Raw genomic sequence first — 19955 nt, 5'->3', positions numbered from 1 at the left:
TGTGATAAATGAGTACAACTAAAAAATTAAAAATGTAATTAAAATAATAATTAAAATTAAGTAAAAGAAAGTTTGGATATAGTTGAAATATTTGTATAGAATTTTCTTCTAATAAAATCTAGAGAAAACCACAATTTTTAAATGTAAAAAAAAACAATTTTTAGTTTATAAAAGGAAAAAAAATTGAAACAAAAAGGAAAAAAAAAGAAACAGAAAGGGGAAAAGAGGGAAATCTTTATAAAAATTTTACGTGTCGCACTCACGTTAATTCTCACGATGATTAAGTATTAAGATATCCTTAATGAATTAAAATTTACATTTGAATACTATTATTTATTTAGTTTCCTTTTTTATTTCTCCAAATAACATATATACTAAAAGGAAAATTTTGTAAAGTATAAAAAGAAATTTAAAAATGAAAACATATGTATATATAATATGATTTCATTAAAAAGAAAAGTTCACAAAACAGTTATATTCCATTTAAAAAATATTTTTAATAACATAAAATATACCTCTTAAGTAAAAAAAAGAGAAAAAGACCAAAATAGCACTAAATCAAGTTTTTGTTCCCAAACTAGCACTCAAGGCCAAAAGTCACAAAAATAGCATTCAAGGGGTGGGGTTTAGGGTTTAGAATTTAGGGTTTAGGGTTTAGAATTTAGGTTTTAGGGTTTAGAGTTGAGAAGTGAGGTTTTGGGGATAAGATTTCAAATTTTGGAAAATAAAAAAATTTAATTTTTTCAAAAGATAAAATGCTATTTTGGTCATTTTAGTTTTTGAGTACTATTTTTGTGATATAAACTTAGAAATGTGCTATTTTGGAGATTTGCCCTAAAAATAATTTCTTATATCTAGATTTTCTTAGATGAAATAATATATTTTTATAAATGTGATATCATAAAAACAAAATTAACACGGTGTGTCTTGATATTAGAAAAATAATATTATTTCTTTTAACATATCATTTTAAACAATAAAAAAATATTTTCAAAGTAATAGAAATATTTTTTAGATATCTATTTATCTTCTTAGATGATTACATAAAATAATAACATAAACTGATATATGTTTAATATAGTTTACAATTAATATTACTGAAATATTTTATTTATATATATATATATATAATATATATATATATATATATTTAGTTGACTAATATCTTTCAATTACAGCAAAAAATCTATAAATTATATTTTACTTATTATATAATATAATTTCTGAAAAACAGTCACACATTTTTAATGCTTATTTTAAGAGATATAAGAAACTAAAAATAAATTCTAAGAACAAATAATTACAAAATATTTCAAAATAGCATAACACTATATACTTTAACAAGGTATATGTATTATATTTATCATTATTAAAATTATTTGTTTTTATATTTATTTCATTCGAAGCATAATATATCTTAAGTCATAATCTTCCTTAAATATATTTACATATGTAAGAAAATAGCCAACTTAAATGCAAATAATAAAATTAATCAAAATTTTAATATATTTAGAATAAATTTTATACTTAAATTCAAAAAAATTGATGCAATCCAATATATCTAAAAAATAACTAAACTGATATTATATATCTAATTAAAATAATATAATATTATTAATATAAATTATAAATATAAATTATAAATTAATTTAAAATTAAAAATAAATATCACTCAATGATTATTGTATATTTATTTTATAAATATGTATATTCGTGATCACGGAAAAATTAATTATAAATCGAAAAAAAAAGAAGCAAAAGAATAGGGGAAGTGGGAGTATATGGATGGAAAAGATGTGAAAGAACGCTTCAACGGCATAAATGTCCGGCCAATCGCTTTCCTACTTCCTCTCTCGATACACCGATTCATTTCATTCTTCACTGATCGCTCCCTCTCACATTTCCGATTTCGTTTAGGGTAACATTTTCTAGGGTTTTTTTTAGATAGGCGAAATTGAAATTGGGAAGAAGACAGGTGTTGTTTCCTCAGGTGTAGTATTAGTAGATCTGAGGGGGTTGATTTTTTTCGAATTATTGTGGGTGTGAGGGGGGGAAAATGAGCGCATCTCGGTTCATAAAGTGCGTGACGGTCGGTGACGGAGCAGTGGGCAAAACATGTCTCCTCATCTCTTACACCAGCAACACTTTCCCTACGGTATCATTGCTATGTCTCATTCTCAATATGCTTTCTTTATACTATTATCTTCCCTGTTGATTAATGAGCACTTGTTATGAAGATTTACTCTCAATCTTGTTGGGGCAGGATTATGTGCCCACTGTTTTCGATAACTTTAGCGCTAACGTTGTTGTTAACGGAGCCACTGTCAACTTAGGACTCTGGGATACAGCAGGTACTCAAAAGAACTCTCCTTACTTAGTTGCATAAAGCAGCTATGGCCTTTTTTTAATCATGGGTGGTTTTGTTTGTGGAACAGGGCAGGAGGATTATAACAGATTGAGACCCTTGAGTTACCGCGGTGCTGACGTTTTCATCTTAGCCTTCTCTCTTATCAGTAAGGCTAGTTATGAGAATGTCTCCAAGAAGGTGAGTTCCTTCTTTTCCCTCCTAGTAGGCCTGGGCGTTCGGTGGACCGTTCGGTTTCGGTCCGGATAATTCGGATTTTTCGGATTTTCGGTGTTATGCTCAGATCGGTTTCGGTTTACTAATTATCGGATCGGTTTCGGTTCGGTTCCTTTCGGATTCGGTTCGGATCGGATGTAACTAATGTTTAAAATCGTCCAAAAATATTTTTTTTAAACCTTACAAATTGACAATTTTTTTTCAAAATATATAAATTGTTTACAAATCTAATTAAAAATTAGTTAAACTATCTAAATTAACTAAAAAGTATTCAAAATAACAATTAAAACAAACTAAAAAAATATTTTGAATATCCTAAAATATCTAAATCATCTTAAATATATAAAAACTTTAACATATTTAACTAATTTCAGATATTTTCGGATCCTAGTTCGGATGTCGGTTCTGTTCGGATTATAACCAAACACCAAAGTACTAAGCTCATAAGTCCCATTCGGTTTCGGTTTTTCCGGTTCGGGTCTAGGTAGATACTTCGGGTTGAGTTAAAAACGCCCAGGCCTACCTCCTAGTACAAGTTTCTTTCTTGAAAATGAAAGTCTTTTTGGTTGTGATTTTAATTAATCTTCTGGGGTTTTGCAGTGGATCCCTGAGCTGACCCACTATGCCCCTGGTGTCCCTATTGTTCTTGTTGGAACCAAACTAGGTTTGTTCCTTTCCCTTCTTTGCATTTGTCTTGATCCACTAGTGGACATTACCTTGCAATTGGTTCTGTTTTGATTTGTTCAAATACAAATGTTGCGATACTTGTTGGTTTTGAAGCTCGTCTATGGTGTTCCTTCTTTCGGTTTTATTGAATTTTTGATTAGTTTATGGGTCAAATGGTTTCTTGTAACTCACCACTTTCTCCTTATAGTTAACCTAAAACCTCTGTTGTAAGAGACAACCCTATGCATGTAAGCAAGTCATTCATTGTCTAGAAATATAGCTATTATGAAGGCTTGTTGTACAAGATCATCTCAGTCTGATCCATCTGAAAATCCTTTTGATCATTTGACTGTCCATCTTCTGCTTATGCTTCTGTGTTCATCAAATTTGGCAGATCTTAGGGATGACAAACAGTTCTTCGTTGACCACCCTGGTGCTGTACCTATTACCACTGCTCAGGTATACATTACTATTCTTTCAATTTGGTTCTGTTTACTTAAACGTAACTCGCTTAACCATCCTCCACTTTGGGCAATCAAAGGGCGAGGAACTAATGAAGCTAATTGGAGCTCCTTCGTACATCGAGTGCAGCTCAAAATCACAGGAGGCAAGAAATCAAAATCACATCGAGCTCCTTCGTACATCGTTTGCTCGTTTACTTCATAGCTTTAACAATATTTGTTTTTTTTTAAATGAAATGCAGAACGTGAAGGGGGTGTTTGATGCAGCGATCAGAGTGGTACTTCAACCTCCAAAGCAGAAGAAAAAGAAGAGCAAAGCTCAAAAGGCCTGCTCCATTTTGTGATTTCTCTACGCTCATCTCTCTTCCACTCTCTAGTGAAGGCTTAAGAAGAAGAAACACTTTAGCCTTTAAGATTTGGTTCAGAGTTCGTTGTGATAAGCCTCGCTTAATCCTTAGAAACGATTACTTCTGGTTTTACTGATAAAGAGCTTCCAGCTTTATAGCTGAGAGCTAATATTGCACTACCACTACTTCTCTCTTTGTCTTTAATCTCTACTCTTCCCCTCCCATTTCGTTCAGTAACAAAAGTTGACACTTAAAACGTTGCCATGAACCTGGTAGATATGCAAAGACTGTCAACATCGGCAGCACTTTTGTATAATGCTTGTTACATGAGTTGACTCATTGATGGCAGGTGGTATTTTATAACACTAGTATACCCTCAAATGCATCCACCGCTACACACTATCCAAATTTGCATAGAAAAACCTATTGAACGACGCAACCTTTAAAAAGGAAAGATGTATTTTACCCAAAAAGGGAGAAATGGAAGAAAAGAAGACCATTTCTGGTCTGGCGTTTTGAAAGAGAAAAGTTCTTTTATTTATGCGTTTTGAAGGTTTATATATATGATCTAGTTGAAAGTTTTGTTTCACAAATGTAGCTCGAATAAACTTCCGGGTCCAAACATGAAACTGTTTCCGTCTGATTCTAACTCAGATCATAGACACGCTCCTCTTTGATATAATCTTTGAAGGGAAAATCATATAATATGGATTCAGTACTTGTTCTTCTTTTTTTTTTTTTTGAATGAATGTTAAATTTGATTCATCAAAAAAGCCTTTTTACATCATGGTGTAGTTCTTAGTTAAATATAACTCTATCTCTTACTCCTTTACATTTTAAACTCTAGTACTAAACCAATATTGAAGAGCATTCTCCATTCCCTTGCCTCCCTTATATCTAAGAATACTCAGCTTGTTTCTAATCCTTTTTTCTAAGAGCTTCTTCACTACTTCCATAGGTAGAGGAGTCTCTCCATGCTTAATCTTGTTTCGTTCCCTCCAAAGCATATGTATAGCAGCTTGGAATGCATACCTTATACAGAATAATCTCTTCTTATCCCAATCTGTCCTCATAAGAAGATCAATCACCTCAGACCAAACTGTAGTATAAGAATTACGCAACACACCCCTCATTAGATGTTCCCAAATCTGAGAAGTATAAGAACAATCAAAGAAAAAGTGATCACGAGATTCTGCATCTCTCCGGCAAAGCACACAAGTAACATCCACTCCCTGACTCCATCTTGCTACTCTGTCCATCGTAGAAAGTCGATCAAGCATCGCAAGCCAGGACATGAAAGCAAATTTTGGAGTAGCCTTAGAAAACCAAATGCCTTTTTCCGAGTAGTTTTGAGCATGAGTTTCCCGCACTAACAACCAAGTCTCCTTAGTTGAAAATTTCCTCTTAAACCCTGACTTGCCTCTCCAAAGACTGCCATCCACACCATTTTCACTCAGCTTCTCTTCCAGTGTTAGCAATTCCGTCTCTATAGCGTTAAGCAACACTGTACGATAACGTCTTCTTCTCCTTCTAACTTTATTGACTGTCTCCTCGACAGTAGCATCCTTACTGATCTCCATATCTATAACTCCTCCTTCCCCCAAAATCTCAATTAAAGCACCTTTAGAAGACCAGTTGTCATACCAGAATGACGTATTACAACCATTCCCTATTTCCCTTTTATAAAACCTTTTAGCAATGCCTCTGAGTTTTAGCATTTTCTTCCACATCCAGGAGCCAGCTTGAGTATTCTCTTTCACTTCCCAAAAACTCTTTCTCTTAAGTAGATTTTCCTTTATCCAAACTCCCCATAATGAATCCCCTGAAAGCATCCTCCATATAAGCTTCAGACCATGAACCTTATTCACTTCTTTTAAAGCTCTTATACCCAAACCACCCTCACTCCTTAGCTTACAAATTTCCTTCCAAGCTACCTTGGATCTCGTGGTTTTGAGCTCCGGTCCTGTACATAAAAACGAAGCACAAAGCTGTTCCACCTCTTGAATACATTTACTAGGCAGTCTAAACACTGATGCCCAGAAGTTTATAATACTCATTAGCACAGCTTTGATCAACTGCACTCTACCAGCATAAGAAAGAAACCGACAGGACCAAGTATTTATTCTGCTTCTGATCTTCTCCACTAGTGGTAAATAATCATGTTTCCTCATTGCCTTAGTCATGAGAGGAAGGCCCAAGTACCTTACAGGTAACTCCCCAACTGCAAACAGAAAGTTCATCAGTATCCTACTCCTTTCTTCAGTTGAAACCCCTGCCATGAAGATAGTAGATTTTTCTATACTGATGTTAAGCCCCGACCAATTCGCAAAGTCTTCAAAAACAGAAAGAGCTCCCTCTATAGACTTCTTAGACCCTTCCACAAAGACCATTAAATCATCAGGAAAGCATAGATGGGTTAATGCTATAGCTTTACACCGAGGATGAAAACTAAACTTCTTCTCAGCCACTGCTTTGTCAATCTTATGAGATAAGACATTCATACACAACACGAACAGGTAAGGGGACAAGGAGCATCCTTGTCTCAATCCTCTTGTACTCTGAAAATACCCTGCTAACTCACCGTTCACTTGCATTGAGAATGAAGGAGAAGATATACAGAGGTTGATCCAGTGTATAAACTTCCTTGGTACTCCTATTGCTTCCAAACTCTTCAACACAAATGACCACTGGACCGAATCAAACGCCTTGGATATATCAATTTTCATCAAGCAACGAGGGGAGATATCCTCCTTGTGATACTCCTTTACCAGCTCAGTAGCTAATAACACATTCTCCATCAAGAGCCTACCTTGAACAAACGCAGATTGATGCGCAGAGATAATTCTAGGTAGAAGCACTTTGAGTCTGTTAGCTAAGAGCTTCGATATCACCTTGTAGAGCACATTACAACAGGCAATAGGACGGTAGTCACGCATCTCCATAGAGTCAATCCTTTTTGGAACCAGAGCAAGGATTGTAGAGTTAATCCCCTTAGGCATGAATCCAAATCTAAAAACAGACTGAACTGCCACTGTGAAGTCTTGAGCTATAATAGGCCAAAAGGTTTTAAAAAACTCACAAGGATACCCATCTGGTCCCGGAGATTTGTTAGAAGACTTCCAAAGTACTTGTTCTTCTACGGCATATTGGCATCTTATAAAGGAGTTTTGCTTCAAACGGAAGATGAAGTTAGGAGTGTTGATACTTTAAGATTTAGGTTATCAGGCTTAATGGAGATAAGGCTTTAAGCATTATTTTCTATACCTCCAACTTTCCAAAGACTTGGCTATCATGTAAAGGTGAGTGTTCTTTATCCAACTAATTTTCTAGATAACTTGAACTTGATTTAACTGCTCAGGCTATGAAACAAATCTAGCTATAGTATCTTAATATCCTAAGGGATCAGGGATCAGGTCGTTACCCTTCATGTTTCTTGTAGTGAACTAGAAGTTCCTAGCTAAGCGTACATAGAAAATAAAGTATGAACAGATGTATCAACAAATGGCCCATTAGCTCAGTTGGTTAGAGCGTCGTGCTAATAACGCGAAGGTCACAGGTTCGAAACCTGTATGGGCCACTTTAATTTTGTTTCCTATTCTTGTTTGGCAAATATACGAAGTGATCATCGTGTTGTCTTTAGGAATGCTTTGATGGTTCTGTGAGTTAAAAGAGGACCTTTAGCTTTCGGTCAATAGGGCTTTAGTTAGATAGGCATACTTTCCTACGTTCAAGGACTTGGCTTCATCAGAAGACCCTTGCGTGCGTGTGCTATCAAACTATGACTGGAACGTGCAGCTATGTGCCAATATATGCTTTTCTTACAGCCTTTGTTGCCTCATATCCATCCCCTTTTAGCATCTGCAGTGACAGTCAAAATGTAATGTCTAATCCACAGGCGGAGTTTCAATACATCACATCATATAATTCTCAGAGAAACACACAAAACACTCAGACCAACAACTAATCCAAACAATTATTCAGTTTCACTCCTACATCAAAAGATAATAGACAATACAAACAACACAAACATCATCAAATGGTCTGTTTTTTTGCTTCATCAGGAACCCTTCACTAGGCTTTCTTCTGTGAAGCTGCAGATTTAATGGCGGATTTCGCAAGCGTGGAAGGTTTGAGAACGCTCTTGGGATTAATAGCCTTTCTGATTTTGAAAGCAGCCCATGCTGTACCAAAAGCATGTCCCACTGCCTCTAGCCCTTCGTTTGTTGCCTCGGCCGCTTTACCACCATGCCTGCATTCATCAAACACTAAATATAAATTATTCCTCTTCAACACTGCCATCTCTATAATAACACCTTAAACTTACCTGTGATCTACAAGTTCGGTTGCAACAGTGGACGAGGTTGACATTACATTCCTTCCAGCTACTTCAAAAGCGTCACATACCTTATCTATAACAAGAATCCACGGATTAGAAACCTAAAGATAGCCACATAGAGTCAAGTGTATCTATAATAATACTTACTGAATCCGTCAAGAGTTGCAAGGACGATTTCTCCAGGAAGAAGGCTAAAGAACTTCTTTCCCACTTTGGTGTTTGCCACTGAACTTGTGAAGAAGCCTGAAACTTTAATGACTCCAGAGAGAATGCCATTTGCCACATTCTCTGTCATCTTGGTCATCTTCTTCACTCTAACATAATCAAAACAATCCAAGTTCAATACACATATCAATCTTACATTTTGAAATTCTAGAAATCTAATTTCGAACCAGAAAACAAAAAGTAATCTTCAACAACAGGAGATATTGCTTTTTGTCAAATATTTCCAAAAATAGAAAGTCACAAACCTCTTAAGCAAACACTTAAAACTAAATCAAAAATATTACCTCTTGATTCTTTTCAAGGTGTCAGGGTGAACATCCCTCTCCTTCTCAGCCTTGCTCAACCTCCGTTTCATAAAATCATTTCCCCACTTGAGCCGATCCATAGTCACATCTCCACACCATAGAATCCCTTTGATCAGATGCCCGGAGCCAGATGCAATCAGCTTCGCCGTCTTCCCACTATAATCCTCAACATTCGGAGCAAGCGTAGTCCAATACGCAGCGCACTGCTTCTCAACAATCTCTTTCCTCTCCCCGGTAAGTTCCACCGGAGACGTTTCCCTCGCCACCGTCACATCCAACACCTCTTCCCCCGTTTCCTTCGCCTCCTCCGACACTTGCTGCACCGTGAAACAGCTGTAGTCCTCCAAGATCCTCTCGAGCTCCTCCAGCAAATGCTCTTGGCCCTTGGAAGCAATCGTGAGTCCGTAGTTCAACATCTCGTTCTCTTCTTCCTCGTCGTCTTCGTGGCTAGGATCGTGTCCGAAATCTTTGGTTGGTCGGAGGGTGAAGAAGTAGTGAGACTCATCGACCTTGACGGAGTTCTCGTCCTTGGTCAACGGCCACTGGATCTCGTCGGCGACACGAGCGAGAACGGTGACGACGTTTCCGTCCTGAACAATACGGATGATCGTGAGATCGCCGCAAGCGAGCTCGACGCTGTATGACTTGTCGATCAGGTGAAGTATCGCGCCGGAGATTTTCAGAATCACCTCCTCCGTCGCTGCGGGAGGAGCTGAAACGGGGACGGGAGTCGTCTCCGGTTGCTCAGGGAAGAGATCACGAGCGAGATCGTCCATGTCGAGGGAAGGATAGAGGTTAGTAGTAGACGAAGAGGAGGAGCTAGGGTTAAGAGGAGCTTCGGGATTCGACATGTCGACAGTGGGGTAAAGAGATGAAGATTGCTTGTCGCTTGAGTTTCCGTGAGATTCCATTATCGCCGGAGATTTGTAGAACGAAGAATGATGAAGACTTGGTTGGTTTCTGTGATTAACTGATTAGGACAGAGATATTTATTCGAACAAGAAAGTGACCAAGCTAAGTAACTGTATCTGTCAGGAGATGTGATGAAGACGTGGAGGTTGCGCGTAAGTAACGCGTGTACCGGTCTATTTACCGGTTCGGTTTTAAACTTAACCTTACCGACATCTTTCCCGCGCGGTTTGTTCGTTGGTTACACGACATATTTTCTCATGTCGGTCCATTTTTTTGTCTTGGAAGTTGCATACACACATAAAAATAGCATATAATTATTGAGAATATGGTTATTCAAAACACATAAACATAGAAGTTGATATGTAGACAGTGGAAAAGAAACTCTCTCTCCTCTCTCTGTTCTCTCCTTCATATCTTTCAAAGAGAGATCAAGATGAGAGTCGGTGACTTTGTTTGACCGTCAATCCGTTATGGCGATCGACTTTCCGTCCGTCGGGACCTTTTCCGACAACCGTTAGCTTCGTCAGGGATGGTTGGTCGGCTTTCGACTCTGGGGCTCATCTTTTCTCAAGTTGAAGTCGCCGGTTTTTGACTCTGGCGAGCCACCTTCTTCTCTGGTGGTTTCGGTCAGTTTGGTTCCGAGTTTATCTCGGATTTCGTCTTGATAGTTCTTCGCTTCTGGTTTTCGATCCTTTCTGCTTTTAATCCTCTTGTGATTGAACGCATGCAATCGGATCTCTTTTTCAAGTGAAGATGTTTTTTTATCGACAGTGTTTGTGGCTTTTAGATCTGGCAGTTCTGTTCTCAATTGAGCTTTCTTCAGCTTATGGACTTTCGGGGATTTTGGAATCTCCGTCGAAGTTCTTCTCTGTTGACGGTGCGTTGATTCCCTCTTGTCGGCCGCGGCGGTTCTAACAACGGGTTCCTGTTTCCGGTGCGCTTCCGGTGGAACACGCCAGTTAGAGCTTCTGTCGGTGACTTTTCGGCGAAGATCGGTGGCTTCTTGACCTTAGGGCACGTGTCCCTCACACGCTAACTTGGTAATGCGTGGAAAAAAGGCGAGTCGACTCACCGGTCTCCTTTCGGGCCAATTTTGAATTAGGCTTCTAGTGAGCCTCGTGGTCTTTATGTTCGCATGTCTTTGGGCGTTATTTTGTAATGGTTATTTTGCCCTCTTTCTTGAGCCTACTTTGTAATTTTGACCTTGTTTAGTAAATACCCAGTGACAAGAAAAAAAAATTGATATGTAGACTCGAAAAAGTTGATATATAAATTGGACAAATCTATCAAAAAACCTAAAAATGTATTTTCACCAAAAGAACATACGAGAAAAAGGACTAAATGGTTTATTAAAAAGGTAATATGTACATTTTATCTGTATATATATAAATATAAAAAATATCTAAATTAAAAATAAACCTTTTCAATATTAAGTTATTTTTATAATTTTCAAATTTTAGATTTTTTGGATATCCATTTGGATTTGATCGGATAAAATCCATAACCCGAAATATCACAGTGAATCGGTTTGATATAGATTTTCAGATTCCGTTTATTTGTTCGACCATAAAAAACAATCCAAAATTTACATTGTGATCGCTTTACCATCTATGTAAACATTTATGTGTAACGTTTATTTTACAGAAAACCCTATATTAATGTAGAGAATATCTTGGAAGTGAGCCACCATTTTAAAGAATTTCTAAACCTAATTATTTTCGCTTGTTGCCAAAGAAAAAAGAGAACAAAATCTTTTCACCTCGAAGACATGATCGGATAGTAATAAAAATAGTAAAATCATCCGACCAAATCAGTATGGTGGATCATACGTATCTGTTGCAGACTTATCTTGCCATTTTTAAACCGTAGCTTTGATCTAGAGAGAAGGCTTTCTTTTTTTGTATATAAACTGTGTTATGCCCTTCTCCTTCTCCACCAAACACACTCTCTCTCACACACAGAGGAAGAAAATGAGCAACCTTCAAACTGTGAGATACTTTATTTTCTTTTATATCACATTATGCTCACTTGATCATCACTTGATTATTATTATTATTTTGTTATGGTGATAAGCAGGTGTCGAAGCAACAGGAGCCATGGTGTGAACTTAAAGACAAAGTGGTTCTCGTGACAGGAGCTTCCTCTGGTATAGGAAGAGAGATCTGTCTTGATCTAGCCAAAGCTGGCTGCAAGATTATTGCAGCAGCTCGTCGTGTCGATCGTCTCAAATCTCTCTGCTCCGAAATCAACACAACCGGAGTCCAAGCCGCTGCCCTTGAGCTAGACGTTTCATCAGACGCAGCCACCATTCAACAAGCGGTTAAAGAAGCTTGGGAAGCCTTTGGAAAGATCGACGCGTTGGTCAACAATGCCGGAATCAGAGGCACTGTCAAGTCTAGTTTGGATCTGTCAGAAAACGAATGGGACAAAGTCTTTAAAACCAACTTAACAGGAGCTTGGTTAGTATCCAAATACGTATGCATTTTAATGCGTGACGCTAAAGACCGTGGTGGCTCGGTGATAAACATTTCATCCATCTCGGGGCTCCACCGCGGTGTAGTTCCTGGTGGAATCGCGTATGCAACTTCCAAAGGCGGTGTTGACACCATGACAAGGGTGATGGCTATTGAGTTAGGTGTTTACAATATCAGAGTGAATTCTATAGCACCGGGGCTTTTGGAGTCAGAGATGACACAAGGTCTTATGAAGAAAAAATGGCTCAAGAATGTGACCTAGCGGACTATCCCGTTAAAGGTGCAACAGACCGTGGATCCGGGGATTACCTCGCTGGTTCGCTATCTAATTCACGACTCTTCTCAATATGTCTCCGGCAATATTTACATTCTTGATTCCGGAGCTACAGTGCCCGGCCTGCCCATTTTTTCTTCTCTTTGAAATCTCAACCACAAAATCTTTAGTCTGTGTTTTTTTTTGTTATAATAAGTGAAAACAGTTACACATAAAAAGAGATCATATAAATATCCAAAGGGTCTTGTTTAATCTACATGTAGTAATAAAACTAATGATATTACATCGTAAGTTTGCAAGTTCAGTTTAACATGCCATCTTTGGTTTATCTGAATCAGAGCTCATCGTACTTGAGTTCCACTTTAACTGGAAATCTCTTCTCCATCCAAGCGATATAACCACCATCCATGTTTCTTACACTCTTGAATCCCTGTCACATGATCAAAAATCCAAATAAATCTCATCAAGAAACTAAGATGAGTTCAAGGAAAATGCATCATGAATATCCTCTTTTACATAACAAATTATATAATCCTTTGGTACTTACAGAAGAAACAAGAACCCTGGTAGCATACAAAGATCTAACTCCAGATTTACATCCCTACCAAAGAATATTAAAACAACAGATTCTAGTCGTCAGATCTAGTGATTTAAGTTTAATAAAAAGATTTGTATATTATATAATATAACTATACTTCCACATGATCAGGACAAAGAGATGTGTTATTACCACGACGAGATGATCCGTTTGGTTAAAGAGAGATGAAACATGTTTCAAGAAATTTGGGTTATTTTCTTGACCTTGTGGAGTATAGAACCAGTAGGGAACATTAAAGACTTTCTCTGAATTAACATGGCCTTTCTCGAATTCTTCAACAGTTCTGTTTTAAAATATCTCAAATTTCAGAAATCTCTGAAAAATGTATATCGAACAACAGTAAAGAGATTCTTAAAACTTTACCTGACATCGAGAAAAGTGTGGCCCTGGTGAAGAAGTTTATGGGCTTGGTTCACATCGATAGTAATATCTTCTGGTTCTGAGTTTGATAAAGTCGTGCAAGGAAGTTGAAGATAAACAATGAAAATAAAAAGAACTGATCTTATAAAGTAGGAGGAAACCATTTTATTGAACAAGAAGATTCATAAGTTTTAACTTGTATATATTTTAGCAGTCCAAATCTATCCTTGTTGAATCCGGTGCTATCCAGCCGTTGGATTCGAGTACTCTTGTTTTCATTTTGGCGGCAGAGGCGTGTATAGATGGTATATCCGCCGTTGGATTCACTGCCTCTTGTATTGTTTTCTTTTTTTTTTGTCAGTTTTTTCCCCAACTAGACATTTTTGTCAACATTCAATAATGGTCAGCTTCCTTTTCAAAAAGAAAAGTTAAAATAAACATAGAGGCTACATTGATTCGATATTTCATGTATTGTGGTGGTCTAATTCTTTTTACTTATTATGATCACCGTGTTTTACACAGAAACAACACTTCTATTTCTAATAAGTGAAAGGGCATTTACCTTTCTCTACCGGCGTTTGTTAGCACGTGTGCACTTAATTGAACCAGGCCTGATATTCTTAATTTAATATAATTTTAATAATATAGCAAAATTTTGCTGGATTGTGATAGAAAATTGCAACATATGTATTTTTACCTCACTAAAAATTCATGGTTTTTGATCCCATTATATTTTTTTCTTAAAAAAAAATAGATTCATTTAAAACTTTACAAATAAAATTGGAAACTTTATCTTTTTGTGGACGATTTGGATCGGTTGGCTCTGAGCATTACTTGCAAAATTGTTCGTTCTTATATTTTGAATCTGAGATATATTTGTAATAACAAAATTACATAATCTTTGCATTTTTAAATCTTTTCCCGGTATATTACAAAGACAGGCCATTCATTTGGAGTCAGTTGGTCAAATCTAATATGGATCGTACATGGGAGAAGAGATGTCAAAAGGGCTTCTTACTTCATGTACCTGGAGGCGATTTGACTGACCCCACTCTTGCCACCACATTTGTATATTTAGATGTCGGTCCATTAGGAATTCTTCGAGCTTTAGCCGACGGAACAAAACTACTTTTCAAAGGTTCTTATAGGATTCCCAAAAAAATCTTCGTTCATAAACTATTTTCACCACAGCAAAATAATATGTTGCAAATGTTATGTGGAATTGTTAAAAAATTAATATCTAAACAAGGGCTTCAGATTCTGAATTTTAGAATGTGATAGTTGGCCTTGTATTCCTTGTTCTATCAACCTCTCAAAACCTTCAAATCTACTATACCAAAACGGCAAAACCTTGTCCTAATTTTCTTTTCCCATAATCCATTCGTAGAATTAAGTTTTTAACGGCTACAATTAATTTTTTTAACTATAGCTAATTTATGTTACTCTTGTTCTATTAAATTGGACAATATATATGTTTGTAGTTTACGGAGTAGACCACCGGCATTACTGTAATACAATCTCATTATTTATTAAATACACAGTGATGAACAATTCTGAAAGAAACATAAAAACAATGGCCTCCTTGGCTTGTGTTTTTTTCTCTTTTAGTTTAGTTTTTAGGTTAATGAATGACAGTTTTCAAAAAAAAAAAAAAAGGAAAGAAACATAAAAAGTTAAAAACGTTGATCCTACGTGGTACGATAAACGGGGCGTATCAGAGACTATTTACCATGTTACTAATTACGAAAAAAAAAAAAATATAATGCACTTGTCCCACCTCGATCACCGAGTCAACTCGCTACCAGCACTGATCAGTTTCCCAGTTCCCTCCTCCGTAACTGCCAAATCTAGAAACACCGACAGTCAACGGCCGGCGCCCGCAAAGGATCTTCCGATCATAAACGGCGCGTTTCTCGGGATCAGAAAGAGTGCAATACGCCGCGTGAATCTTCGTGAAAGCGTCAGCCGACGAGCATTTCCGATCATTTCCAGCCACGTCAGGGTGGCAGATCCTGGCTAGCCGCCGGTAAGCCGATTTGATCACCTGGCTCGTCGAGCCGACGGGGATTTCGAGGATCTCGTAGAGCGACGGAGTCGCCGAAAGTCTCTGCGGAATCTGGCGCAATCTCGGTGGTTCTTCGGCGCAGGTGTAGGAGGAGGCGGTGGTCGCGGAAAGAGAGATCTGGGATGTACGGGGCGGTGGTGGCACAGCGGAGAACGGTGGAGAAGAGGAGGAGAGTAATGGAGGAGAAAAGAAAGTTGGCGAAGAAGAGAGCATCATAAGGGATTGGTGTTTTTTGTTTTGTTCTGAGTTTAAGTTGTAGTGTGATTGAGGGAGGAAGTTTAGAAACTAGACTAGAGATGTTTAATTTATAGGCTACGGTGATCAATCGTTTAATACAATAAATACTCTATAAGCTAATAATGCTATACTATTAAATTTTATTAATCTATAGAGTTATTAATTAAAAAAACATTTTTAGATTCTTCTATTTTATAATATATTTTTATAAAATAAGAAAAATAATTGATTTTTCCATACATATAAATTAAATTTTAAAAATTCAAATTTTATATAGTTTTTGTTATACTATTTGGTATATATGAAATATGTTTCAAAGAATTTAAATGTAGCTTTTGATATAATTTTACTAAATATTATCGGAGTATATTGAATTGTTAAGAAAAGAAGAGATGGACTTCATTATGATATACAACAAATAATACAATGTTTTGTTTGTACTTATATAAATCTTATATATATATATATAAATTATTAATTTATGATTTTAATGAGACTATGTATTTACATAAAAAAAATTTAAAAAATATATTATTTTATATATTTTGTGTCATATTTTGAACTATCACAACTCCAACCCGATTTTTTTTTTAATTTAGAGTGTTTATTAATTTATCAAATATTAATTTATAGACCATATTGGTTAGTTTTGGACATTTAAACCAAAAAAAAGCAAACCGAAACTGAACCTAAAAAAATAAAACCAAAACTAAAAATAACATCCTAAAAAATTAATAAATATTTTCATAAATGAGTATAAAATAAATAAATATTTAATAATACTCTTTAAAAATCTAAAAAATATTTTAAACAAAAACTAACAAAATATAGGAAACTCTTCTTAAATATGTATGCTATTTTCGTTAGTGTAAGTTTAGAAAGACCATTTTGAATAATATATGATATCTCCCTAAAATTTAGACCTAAAATTTAGGAAAATATTAATAAATATGTATAATATCATCATAAATTTAAGAATATTCATAAATGTGTATTTAAAATAGAATCTTAAATATGTTTTTAGGAAGAACTAATATATATTTATCAATATATTACTGGATTTGAAATATATGTGTAATTTAGTAAGATAATCCTAGGTATGTATAATATCTTTGTAATTGTTTTGGAATATCTTACTGAATTTGATATTTAAAATTTATAAAAACATCATATATATTTAAAACATTTTCGTAAATATTAAAATTTTATATATTGAGTAGTATTTTCTTTAATATGCATATAAATTAGGAGTGTCCAATCCGGATTTCGGTTTGGTTTCTTTGGTATTTCGGTTTGTAAAACGTAGCTGCCATATTAAAACTATATCTATTTTGGTTTGGTTCGGTTTATATACCATCAATTTTCGGTTTATTTGGTTTTATACCAAACACCATAAATACATTTATCTTTTACAACATTTTGTGAATTTTATTTAATATGATTCGATATCGACTTGATATCTCTGTTTCAAATAGACTATTTTTCTTTTACTGTTTAAAATAATTAGTAAATATATTAAGTTAATAATAATAATAGCTTTTCAGAATAAAAATAAGAAAAATAGTAATATATAATATTATTAAATATTAGCACACATATTTCTCAACGAAAAAGTAAAAATTATGTTTTGTTTAATTTGATAAAAATGAAAAAAAAATCAACTTAAAAATATTAAAGTACAAAATCAACATTTTAATTATGAAGATCATATCAATAAAATAAATTATGTACATATTATTAATTACATTATATAGTTAATATATAATTATGCTATTATATTTTAATTAATTGGTATAATCGGTTTGATCTGTTTATATATCAAACCATATCCATATACCGCAGTTTCCTAAAAATAACATCCATTCAGTATGTTCTGTATTTACCAAATCCAAACGACTTTCTCTACTTCAGCTTGGTTTTAATTGGTTCGGTTTTACCAGATTGAACACCTAAAATATAAATCAAATTCAGGAAAATATCACACACATATAGGAAAAACTTCCTAAATAACATACAAGTTATATTTGAGAAGTCTGTTTACACATTTATGAAGGCATTTTTAAATTCGAGCATTTTGTTTTACAAATTCAGGAAGATATCATATACATTCAAAAAGGCATCCTAAATTTTCTTTTAAGAAAATTTGTTTCTTGAAAAAAAAAGGTTCAAAAAACGTTTTTTGCAAAAAAATTATTTTTAAAATTTTTTTTGATAATCATCTTTTCTGAAAAAGATTGATTTTTTATTTTTTATTTTTTATTTTAATATTTAATTAATCTACATATTTAAACAATTAATTAAACTTATAAATGAGTATAAAACTATCATTTATTCTTTTAATTAAACATATTTTCATAAGTTTGACTTTTGAAAACTATTTAGGAGACAAAAACTAAAAAGACTATTTATGAAATTTTAGTTACTAAATTTCTAAAACCAAGAAACCGAAACCAAATTAAAAATATAAATTATATTTAATTTTAAAATAACTTGATATTTTAAAATATTATTTATAAATCAAATTATTCATAATAGCCTAATAATAACTCTATAATTTTCCATCATCTAACAAAATTTAGTCATATAGTTTACTGGTTAAACCAATCACAAAGGGTAACAATTAGTAATCGTATTTCTCACTTTTTAATATTTTGGTATTTTTGATCATATCTTTTAGCCATTCGCTCGGTTGATTAGAAGGTTTTAGACTACAGCATGTGCATCCTAGAAAGTTTTTGTTCTGCAGACGAGACATAGGACCGATTTATGTTGCATTAAACTAAATTCTGGATGCATATGATCAAAGAAATAAGTAAACTCATAAACCCAAGTGGATGGGACCAGATTTTTTTTTATTTTTATTTGTCATCAACGTAGATAGACTCAACTAAGACTTTCCAAACCAATCTAGTAATTATGCATCTATATGAACGATGAAAGACGATTGTTTTCTGGCACTACGCACAAAAAAAAATGGATGTGACCGGATAGTAAATTCGAAATAGACTATTGGATGATTTAGTTCAAATTAGTAATGATTAAGAACAAAGTATGAAAATAGGAAAGACTTAGTTAAACCGATCACTACAAGAAAACATCGGCATACTGAGGGAAAAAATCGTTGGTATGTCGTCGGAATAACGCTATTCCGAGGACATACCGACGAAAAAAGTCCTCGGAAATATCTCCTCGGAAATTCATATTTCCTCGGAATTCCGAGGAAACAAAATTCCGAGGAAACTCCGAGGACACAAAGTTCGTCAGAAGGTTCCTCGGAATATACCGAGGGAATTCCGATGGTCCAATCCTCGGAAGTTTCGACGAAATAATCCTCGGAATGTTTATCGGAAAATTCCGAGGAACATATGTTCCTCGGAATTTTCCGAGGAACGCCTTTCCCTCGGAAATTTCCGAGGAACATCGATCCCTCGGAAAATTCCGAGGGAATGCTGTCCCTCGGAAAATTCCGAGGAACTTTCTTCCCTCGGAAAATTCCGAGGAATTTATGTCCCTCGGAATTTTCCGAGGAACTCCATTCCCTCGGAATTTTCCGAGGAACTCCATTCCCTCGGAATTTTCCGAGGAACTCCATTCCCCCGGAATTTCGAAAAAATTTATTTTTTAAAAAAATTTGTTTTTTTTAAAAAAAATTAAAATTTTTAAAATTTAAATTCAAAAATTTAAAATTTAAATTAAAATTGAATAAAACATAAAACATTAAAACATAGTAGATAATATTCAAAGTTAAATAAAACATTCCGAGTTTTTGGTAAAAAAAAAAAAACTACGGGTCTTGAATGTTCGGGAACACCTCGTTCGGGTACATCCTCTTCATCATCTCCATCATCTGCTCGTTCAGCCTCTTCTGGGTCTCATAGCCCGCCTGTTGAGCTGCCATCTGGGTCTCCAACGCAGATATCCGATCATCCTTGTCCTTCAGCTGAGCCGTAAGAACTTCTGGATCAACATATGCCAGTGGTGCAGAAGAAGGAGCAGCCGACCGGGAGCGACGACCCAAACCGACCAAACGTCCCTTCTTCTTTGGAACCGACTGAAATATAAATAACCAAATTTAGATAATATAAATTGATGATAAAATAAAAATCAAGAAATA

The 19955-nt window shown here is 35.0% G+C and overlaps 5 protein-coding genes and 1 non-coding gene across 7 annotated transcripts; 3 read left to right on the top strand and 3 right to left on the bottom strand.

Moving 5' to 3' along the window:
• The first annotated feature begins 1755 nt into the window (after positions 1 to 1755).
• On the top strand, positions 1756 to 4259 carry LOC106348228 (rac-like GTP-binding protein ARAC1). Its single transcript, XM_048735024.1, has 7 exons — positions 1756 to 2155; positions 2264 to 2351; positions 2436 to 2545; positions 3182 to 3245; positions 3642 to 3706; positions 3789 to 3854; positions 3951 to 4259. Exons 1-7 carry the CDS (start codon positions 2057 to 2059, stop codon positions 4050 to 4052), a joined length of 594 nt encoding a protein of 197 aa, XP_048590981.1. The 5' UTR covers positions 1756 to 2056; the 3' UTR covers positions 4053 to 4259.
• A 3299-nt stretch (positions 4260 to 7558) lies between these two features.
• On the top strand, positions 7559 to 7632 carry TRNAI-AAU. Its single transcript has one exon. It is a non-coding gene; the product is annotated as a tRNA-Ile (tRNA).
• A 287-nt stretch (positions 7633 to 7919) lies between these two features.
• On the bottom strand, positions 7920 to 9932 carry LOC106348226 (protein EARLY-RESPONSIVE TO DEHYDRATION 7, chloroplastic). The gene is made up of 4 exons (XM_013787922.3): positions 8901 to 9932; positions 8539 to 8705; positions 8380 to 8464; positions 7920 to 8304 (listed from the first exon to the last, which is right to left on the bottom strand). The coding sequence occupies exons 1-4, from the start codon at positions 9830 to 9832 to the stop codon at positions 8127 to 8129; spliced, it is 1362 nt and encodes a 453-aa protein (XP_013643376.2). The 5' UTR covers positions 9833 to 9932; the 3' UTR covers positions 7920 to 8126.
• Positions 9933 to 11698: 1766 nt separating this feature from the next.
• On the top strand, positions 11699 to 12578 carry LOC106348227 (3-oxoacyl-[acyl-carrier-protein] reductase FabG-like). The gene is made up of 2 exons (XM_022687586.2): positions 11699 to 11821; positions 11910 to 12578. The coding sequence occupies exons 1-2, from the start codon at positions 11750 to 11752 to the stop codon at positions 12567 to 12569; spliced, it is 732 nt and encodes a 243-aa protein (XP_022543307.2). The 5' UTR covers positions 11699 to 11749; the 3' UTR covers positions 12570 to 12578.
• A 168-nt stretch (positions 12579 to 12746) lies between these two features.
• LOC106345787 (rhodanese-like domain-containing protein 17) lies at positions 12747 to 13823 on the bottom strand. 2 transcript variants are annotated; one of them, XM_048735022.1, is made up of 4 exons: positions 13543 to 13778; positions 13312 to 13462; positions 13129 to 13182; positions 12747 to 13011 (listed from the first exon to the last, which is right to left on the bottom strand). In XM_048735022.1, exons 1-4 carry the CDS (start codon positions 13701 to 13703, stop codon positions 12916 to 12918), a joined length of 462 nt encoding a protein of 153 aa, XP_048590979.1. In that variant the 5' UTR covers positions 13704 to 13778; the 3' UTR covers positions 12747 to 12915. The 2 variants fall into 2 exon arrangements, with proteins under 2 accessions (XP_048590979.1, XP_048590980.1); XM_048735023.1 differs by lacking the exon at positions 13129 to 13182 and having other exon boundaries at positions 13543 to 13823.
• A 605-nt stretch (positions 13824 to 14428) lies between these two features.
• LOC106348229 (chaperone protein dnaJ 11, chloroplastic) lies at positions 14429 to 17020 on the bottom strand. The gene has a single exon (XM_048735021.1). The coding sequence runs from the start codon at positions 15818 to 15820 to the stop codon at positions 15338 to 15340; it is 483 nt and encodes a 160-aa protein (XP_048590978.1). The 5' UTR covers positions 15821 to 17020; the 3' UTR covers positions 14429 to 15337.
• Between the last annotated feature and the right edge of the window lie 2935 nt (positions 17021 to 19955).

The sequence above is a fragment of the Brassica napus genome, chromosome A6, assembly GCF_020379485.1.
Source record: "Brassica napus cultivar Da-Ae chromosome A6, Da-Ae, whole genome shotgun sequence".
NCBI classification, from domain to species: domain Eukaryota; kingdom Viridiplantae; phylum Streptophyta; class Magnoliopsida; order Brassicales; family Brassicaceae; genus Brassica; species Brassica napus.
This window is presented reverse-complemented; position numbering and strand designations above follow the sequence as displayed.

Bases quoted from the DNA above. Each gene is read 5' to 3' on its own strand.
- LOC106348228 (XM_048735024.1), top strand. From the start codon at position 2,057: ATGAGCGCATCTCGGTTCATAAAGTGCGTGACGGTCGGTGACGGAGCA. The intron at 2,156-2,263 runs GTATCATTGCTA...TTGTTGGGGCAG, and splicing joins CCAGCAACACTTTCCCTACG to GATTATGTGCCCACTGTTTT. The intron at 2,546-3,181 runs GTGAGTTCCTTC...GGGGTTTTGCAG, and splicing joins ATGAGAATGTCTCCAAGAAG to TGGATCCCTGAGCTGACCCA.
- LOC106348226 (XM_013787922.3), bottom strand. From the start codon at position 9,832: ATGGAATCTCACGGAAACTCAAGCGACAAGCAATCTTCATCTCTTTAC. The intron at 8,706-8,900 runs GTAATATTTTTG...TGATTATGTTAG, and splicing joins ACCTTGAAAAGAATCAAGAG to AGTGAAGAAGATGACCAAGA. The intron at 8,305-8,379 runs GTAAGTTTAAGG...TGATGAATGCAG, and splicing joins ACCGAACTTGTAGATCACAG to GCATGGTGGTAAAGCGGCCG.
- LOC106348227 (XM_022687586.2), top strand. From the start codon at position 11,750: ATGCCCTTCTCCTTCTCCACCAAACACACTCTCTCTCACACACAGAGG. The intron at 11,822-11,909 runs GTGAGATACTTT...GGTGATAAGCAG, and splicing joins AAATGAGCAACCTTCAAACT to GTGTCGAAGCAACAGGAGCC.
- LOC106345787 (XM_048735022.1), bottom strand. From the start codon at position 13,703: ATGGTTTCCTCCTACTTTATAAGATCAGTTCTTTTTATTTTCATTGTT. The intron at 13,463-13,542 runs GTAAAGTTTTAA...ATTTTAAAACAG, and splicing joins CACACTTTTCTCGATGTCAG to AACTGTTGAAGAATTCGAGA. The intron at 13,183-13,311 runs GTAATAACACAT...ATTCTTTGGTAG, and splicing joins AAACGGATCATCTCGTCGTG to GGATGTAAATCTGGAGTTAG.
- LOC106348229 (XM_048735021.1), bottom strand. From the start codon at position 15,820: ATGATGCTCTCTTCTTCGCCAACTTTCTTTTCTCCTCCATTACTCTCC.